Genomic DNA, 7,245 nt, shown 5'->3' with positions numbered 1-7,245 from the left:
GTATGTATTTTGCAACAAATAGAATATAGAGAAAAAAAAATGAAGATTTTCTTTTTCTCTCTTTTTTTTTTTTTTTTTTTTGGGGGGGGGGGGGGTTATCTGAAATGTCCCCCAAATTAAAGAAATCCCTCATACACATCTGAAAATTGTCCCACAAAACATGATTTCCAAGCACAAGGTCTTCCGGGGGATAGTTCCCGCCCCTCGCAGGTTTATCCAATCAAATGTCTTCGTTCAAAAACTTAGCCCATGCCCCGGCCAATTGTCTTACGGTAGGCGGGATCTTGTGAAGTGCTTGAGTGAGGCTATGTTGTCATAGCAACGCCGTCCATGAATGGAGCGAATGTCAAATGAGGGCAAAAGTACTTGGAGTTACCTGAGCTGTTTAGCATCAACAGACTTAGTCGTCAAGTTGGTAGGCAGTTGTCGGATAACTAGGTAAGCTTGTATGGCGACGCCGCCATGTTCTGTCAGAAGGAAAACACAGGGGGCAAATGGTTTATTGGCTAATTAAATAACTCACTCTGTACGGAAACATATCCTCGCCACCCTGTTAGCAAACAATGCTAGTATGCTCAGCTGAATGAACCCAAGCTATGGCAAGTAACCTACCACCGGTGAGACATCTACCTCACTGGACCCGAGTGGGGCGCCTCGAAAAGCCCTGCTCACCGCGGCGTTTACCTCCAAGCCAGCTGCCCCCGCTGCCCCCCGCTACCTGTGGCTGCTCCGGTGGACGGAGACAGAGGAGAGGGGAAGGCAGTGGAGACGACCTGTCACAGCGACATGGACCCCCGCGTCGCATCAATGCAGAGAAATATCCAGTTTCCTTCAACAGCAACACGCAACACAAAACACCCTGGAGAAGCTCCACGCAGAGATAGACTATCTCAGACGGGAGAATAAAGGTGAATGCGCCAGTATGAAGAAATAAATATTATTAATGTTAGAGAGCTGGCGTCTGTAACTTGTATCCTATATTTGGTCATGACTACTTCTGTGCTTTTCACGTCGATTTTGCAGCTGTACTGAGTGAAGTTTTCACAAGTTGTTGGAGCCTTTCTGGGTCACTCTGCAGGCAAACCTCGAAGACATCAAGCTCATTTTACACCATTTAAGAGTTTAAAAAATCAAATTCACTGTGCAACACTTTTTAAATACAATTCCAGAAAGACTATGTTCAGACTATGTAAATCAATGAATAGTTACTCAGAATTACTGCCCCCTGAGTTTGCAGGTTTTTATGAATATGTATAAGACATATGGATTTGATTATAAAAACATTAATCAAGACCCTGATGGACTAATGTATCCAGATGGACACAGTACCATCATTTCTTCTGAACATCAGCTCAAGTCAGTTTTAAATTGTCAACATTCATAATGTAATGACTTCATGTCAATGACAAGGACCTGTCTGTTTTCCTGATAAGTTGCTGAAAAAGAGACATTCAATCTATCTATAGTGGTAGCATAGCAACTCCAAGGTTTTTGTCTCGCAGTGGGAGGTAGACGCAGATCCTGTGTCACTCCTCTGAAGAGGGTGCATGGTGTTCCATATAACCACATCTCACCACCCACCAGGAGACTCCCCAGTCATCTGTCTTCATCGCCATCACAGCAGACAGGCCCCCATGAAAACATGGGCTGTTTGCTGGGATGGTGTTACAGCATTGTGCCTCCCCACAGTGTATTCCCTCCTAAAGTCTCTTTTTATGGATGTTTCAGAGTTGCAGTATAAGATGATAATGGAGCCCCCCCTGACAGGAAGAAAAGGTGAGATGTGATGTACATTGCATGTTTTGTTGCAGGTAAAGTCTGCTTCTGTTCTCACTTGGAAACTTATTTTTAAGGACCTCGCAGTCGACGAGGCGTCAGACCTCCTGCTCAGGGAAGTGAAGCCTATATGGGACTCTACCTGGAGGAGCCTCTGCAAGACTTGGGATTCTCACAGGAACAAGCCTCGAGGTGAATTACAGTTTGGCTGCGTCTGGTTTTACCTCAGTATCACTGACACATGAGGGTGAAGTTTTTAAATGTTTTCTGTTTGTTTCTTTAGTTTGGATGATATTCACATACAGTAACTTATATGTACAGGGTGTCCGTGGGGTCTTAAAAAAGTATTAAAAGTTGATAAATCAGTTGTGGGAAAATGAAGGCCCTCAAAAAGTATTAAAAAGTCTTAATCGTAATGTTATGAGGTATTACATTTTATTGGTATTCAAGCTTTGACTCCAAACGTATCCATGGATATTTTTTTCCCTCCTTGCGTCTGTCACAAACTAACCTGACAAGCCAGACAGACAGCTCCATATATCCACCACAGAAATAATCCATCTGTTTGGAAAATGTTTTCAGGGTCTTAACCTTCAAAAATAACCACACCTGGTGATTGGATGATCATTCTACTCATCACAGACCAGCGTGAGGATCTAGAAAAAGCTTTAGCATCTCAAAGTATTTCTCTCTAGATCATAAGAGTTTCTCAAGCCTCCTGAGAAAGTTTCTCAGACTTTTGAGGACCTGGGATCTTGGATTCTTACGATTTAGAGAAAACTTCCCCTGATCTCAGCTTTTTTGGAATAAATTTTCTTTGTTCACCTTTTTACTGGATACTACACAATGAGATAAGGTATTATCAATACAGTTACTTAGAGCTGTTGTTTGAGACGTGACAACAAGCAAAGTTGTCATTTTGTGAGGCGTGGGCTAAACGTAGCGTTAGCAGCCCAACATATCCGTAGGCTAATGTGACAACAAACTCAGTTCGTACAGTAGTTTAGTTGCTGTCCGTATGTAACGCTGATAGAAAGCACATAACACAATCTCAAGCACATGTCCTAAATTTCTTCTTGTCTTTTTTCTGCAATTTGGCCTTAAATACTTGCTGTTACTGTTTGTGGGAATGTGAATGTCAATTAATCTGCCTTTAGTTTCATTTATTCTTTATTCTATCTTTAAGCTTTATTCCTTCTTAGTTTACCCAATTCATGTTGAAATGCAAACTACAACTGTCAAAGATCAGTTTCTAACAACAGCTTAAAGTCGCGATAAGGTCTTAAGACTTTTTGAAAGGTTTTTAAAAAGTCTTGAAGAGGTATTGAATTTAACCTCAGGATTTTAGCATATACACCGTATGTAATATCCAAATAGCCAAAACACTGTGAGATAAGCTCAAAAATTAGTTCTTTAAATCACTTCTGCTTTATTCTGAACTATCATACAGCCCAAGCAGTGAAAACAGAACTTTGAGTTTTAACGAGACTTCACAAAACCTGCTGAATACTGGTGGCAGGTAACGGGTGTAAACAGTAACTCATCCGAAGACAGTGTCCTATAATTATCAGATACTTAAGTTTTTCTTGCTCAGGCTTTGCTTTCTTCAAAACAACCTCCTCTGGCTTAAACACTAGTGTGGCATATGTAAGGCAATCATTCCACAGATTTTTTAATGGAATGTGCCTGGAATTATATCCCAAGCTTTCTCAAGTTCATCAATAAGAGATGGCTGATTTGTTGGACACAGTTGGTAAGAGGTCTGGAGACTGAGGGGAGCAAGTCAAACAAACTTTTTACCCACAAATTTTAGTCCAGATGGAACTGCATGAAGCTGAAAGGTGGAGTAATACTGATCTTGAGTTTCCCTTCAGGAAATAGTACATTCGATTCTATTCCATCTTTTATGATACCCTGTGCTTCAAACAATGAATTTTGTATGCAGACTCTTAAAAGCCAGGAAATTTTAGTGAATGCTAACTCTGATTTGTTTTTGTTTTTTTACTTTTTTACTTTTGCACTGTGATGCTTAAAATTCATCTTGACCCTTAAAAAGTAGCCCTTTTTACTTTGGTGGACAGTTAGTTTAAAAACAGTCTGGTAACATCAGTGTATACCCAAAGGCAAATTGAGAAAAATAAAGCATATCAATGAAAGCAAAGTCTGATCATGCAACAAATATATCCCATAATACTGGTTTTCAAGAAAGGCATTCTGAATAGAAACTTGCTTCTAAACTTTACAAATTATTGTATATCATCCTCACATGAAGACACAATTACTATATTTCCCTTTGGTTCCAGTGTCCAGGGATGTCAAAGTCGTTCCATTGAGGGCCGATAGGCTGCAGGTTTTCATTCCAACCAAAAACTCCACCAGCTGATTTCACTGATCACCTCACCTACAAGCAGAGAGCAGGGACAAATCAGTGAAATCACCTGGTGGAGGTTTTGGGTGGAAAGAAAACCTGCAGCCTCTCGGCCCTCAATGGAACGACTTTGACACCTGTGTTACATGTTTGGCATAAAACACATTCTCTTTAGTATCTATGTCATGGAAACATGATTGACACCTTGATCTCTTCACAGGGGTTAGGGGCTGTTTGTGTAGTCGTCACCCGCCCACCCCCTTCCTCCTCCTTCTCCTACCCCCTTCCTCCTCCCACTTCCCCCTTGAGGTGTCAGTGACGTGCAGATAGAAACCTATTGTCAGTGATAATTGGAGTGAAATTGATCGAAAGGAACTCCTAATGTCTTTTCTATTTAAAAAGACTAAGAATAGAAACTATTCAAAAGCAGAAGCAGAACTGCCTCAAACAATGTATGTGTTACTTTTCATTGAATCTACTGACTGACTGGGAGAAGCGTGGGGGACAGCAGTGAAGTTCTGGCATCTGCAAGAGTGGACCATGTTCCAGAAGTGCAAGGAGGCCTCATTACCTCGTTACAGCCTTTACGAATTCACAGCGGTCCCTCCCATCCACCGCGTGCCCCCACACTACAGGAGTGTGAGGTCATCATACGGCAGCTCTACAATGCTAACAGTCTGCAGTCTCAGGAAGTAAGTGCCCCCCCCCCCCCCCCCCCCCCAAAAAAAAGAAGGTGTCTGTTCACATAGCTCTGAAGAATGTGAAAATATTGTGTTGTAATATTTTGAAAGTTTATGACAGATATGTTATCTCTAGATAATGCGTGTGAAGGCGTTGCTGAGAGACATTGTTCTGAGCAGGAAAATCACACCAGAAAACTTCATTCTGACCAAGACCTACCTTGGTGATAGTACCAGGTAAAAGAGAAGACTAATGTAATGTTATTGTCACCAAATAAAAAGAAAAATAGAATTGCCTGAGAAAACAACGTACAGTGACAAGAGTTTTTTTTTTTTAAGGAAACCTTGTGAAGAGAAAAAATTACCAAAACTTGGTCTTCAAACATTGCCGTTGCCAGAAAAAGAGTATGTACTCCATTATTTCATGTGTATAAATGCTTCCATATTTATACATTTTAAAAACTGCTTCTTTTGACTTGGGCTTTTCACAACACTGAAGTAAAAACACCATTTTTACAGCTGTTTCCTCTTCCAGGTCTGGACCCTCACAGTCTAGCTTTAGCTTTCCTGCCCTCAAACCAAACCTCAGCTCCACCATTGTAGAGAGACAGAGGAGGGCCCGTGTTGTGCAGAGGGCCCGCTTCAAAAGGATGGAGCACTGACAGAATCAACACAGCCATCGCATTAAATAAAATCTATCTCAGGACTCCAGCCTTTCAAGGCTAAACTGGAAAATGGACTCCATAAGAGTGTCCTACTGACCTTTGAAGGTGACTGTTTAAGTTATGGATATGCACATAAAGACTGTATGCTTTCAGAAAATGCTATAAAATTTCAACTTTGGTGACTTGAAAAGGAATTTAATTTATTTTTGTTACCAAAAAATGCATTAGAGGAGTTTTGAGAGTTGTTCAGAAAGTTTTTGCCACATTTGTTGTTGTTCTGCCAAAGCAAAGGCAGGATTCTCTATTTTATGTAACTACACATTTTAAAAGCAGCTGAGCATTTAAACCTTTTACCTGAACAAAAACAAAAGTAAAGTGTCTACAAGCAAATGCACTGAATAGGACAGAAGACCGTTGAAGGCACATATCTCAGGCCCTTTTCTATTGGTTTGTATTTACATTGTTTGTAGCAGTGGAGGGCTTTGACCGGCCATATGACATCAGACAAACATATAAAATGCACCAGGTTGCTTCATTGTTTTTCTGAAGACTGTTTCTTTATTGCCTTATTGAAATGTTCTGTTTTGTCTCTCGAGAACCGTCTTAACTTGTGATAAGTGTCACAATAATAATTCCAACACAGCAGGTTTCCTTTGCTAACAATTCAAATTCCATGCACTAAATTCAATGCAAAACCCCTACTGGCTCATTTTTTAAGCACAGTATTTAAAGACAACTATGAATGCTAAATACATTACCTGTCCTGTTTACCTGGTGACACTCTGTTCTGTCAGGACAACAAATATGCTCTTCAGAGATGGCACTGATGTCAACATTAAAACTCAACAAACCGAAAAAGCACCTGGCTCGATTTCACAAAACATTAGCACACATCAGCTTCTAGTTGAGCAATACCTCAGGGCAGGTTAAGAACTGCACAAAGCCAGGCAAGGCAGACAACTCCCTGCTGGAGTGAATAGTTATTTTTTTTAACAACCCGTGAGAAGTTTCACGGTGAAACGATCACACAGTCATGTATTAGTAATCTTAGCACGTGTTTGGTTATAGTCCTCATGGAGGTTAAACACTGCACACACATGTTCACATGTCATCGCCAGCTTTCTGATATCCATCTAAAATTCCCACCACACCAAAGACACACCTCCAACTATTCAGCAATCTGTCAAGTCTGAACAATCTTAAACTGCAGTTATGGGTAAAAAACAACAATCCACTGTGTAAACTTCTGCTCATTAAACTAATCTGTGATATCCAATCAAACCTTCACAGGCTGCAAAGCTCTAACCTGACCAAATTATACAAAACGTCTCATTTAAATTGAAGATCTTTTGTCTTGTGTGTGCTCCCACTAGATGGGGGTGTTTCTGTAGAAACATGAGCATGCATTACATCACAGCCCAAATGTTACAGCAGCACGAGGTAATAACTTATCCCAGCTCTTTTCTTTATTTCCTAATAAATACCTTTTGAGTTAACTTGATTCATATTCTTAATTTAATCTACTATTAAAGATAGTGAAAGGATTAAAAACACTAATGTGAGCTCAGGAGAACACAAATGTTTTTAATGTAACTACAGTATACTGTGTATGAAACATGGCTAAAAAGGTTTGCTCTGGCTTTATGAACATATTTTATTTTCTGTGTGTGCAAAGTTTAAAAGTGTTAAATAATTTGACTCTATATTTATCAGCTCTTTTACTTGTTTTCCACCCAGTTTTAAATGGAAGTAAGTC

At 40.2% G+C, this 7,245-nt stretch overlaps 1 protein-coding gene across 1 annotated transcript; it reads left to right on the top strand.

Annotated features, from left to right (window-relative positions):
- The first annotated feature begins 291 nt into the window (after positions 1 to 291).
- ccdc74b (coiled-coil domain containing 74B) lies at positions 292 to 6,957 on the top strand. Its single transcript, XM_074690654.1, is given in 8 exon segments — positions 292 to 825; positions 827 to 908; positions 1,729 to 1,776; positions 1,854 to 1,968; positions 4,641 to 4,836; positions 4,961 to 5,061; positions 5,164 to 5,229; positions 5,360 to 6,957. Coding segments are annotated over 8 exon segments (774 nt in total). The 5' UTR covers positions 292 to 786; the 3' UTR covers positions 5,487 to 6,957.
- Positions 6,958 to 7,245: the final 288 nt, after the last annotated feature.

The sequence above is a fragment of the Halichoeres trimaculatus genome, unplaced genomic scaffold (genome assembly GCF_033239565.1).
Source record: "Halichoeres trimaculatus isolate MK-OKI-2021-1 unplaced genomic scaffold, fHalTri1.1 fHalTri1_scaffold_16, whole genome shotgun sequence".
Taxonomy (NCBI): Eukaryota; Metazoa; Chordata; class Actinopteri; order Labriformes; family Labridae; genus Halichoeres; species Halichoeres trimaculatus.
This window is presented reverse-complemented; position numbering and strand designations above follow the sequence as displayed.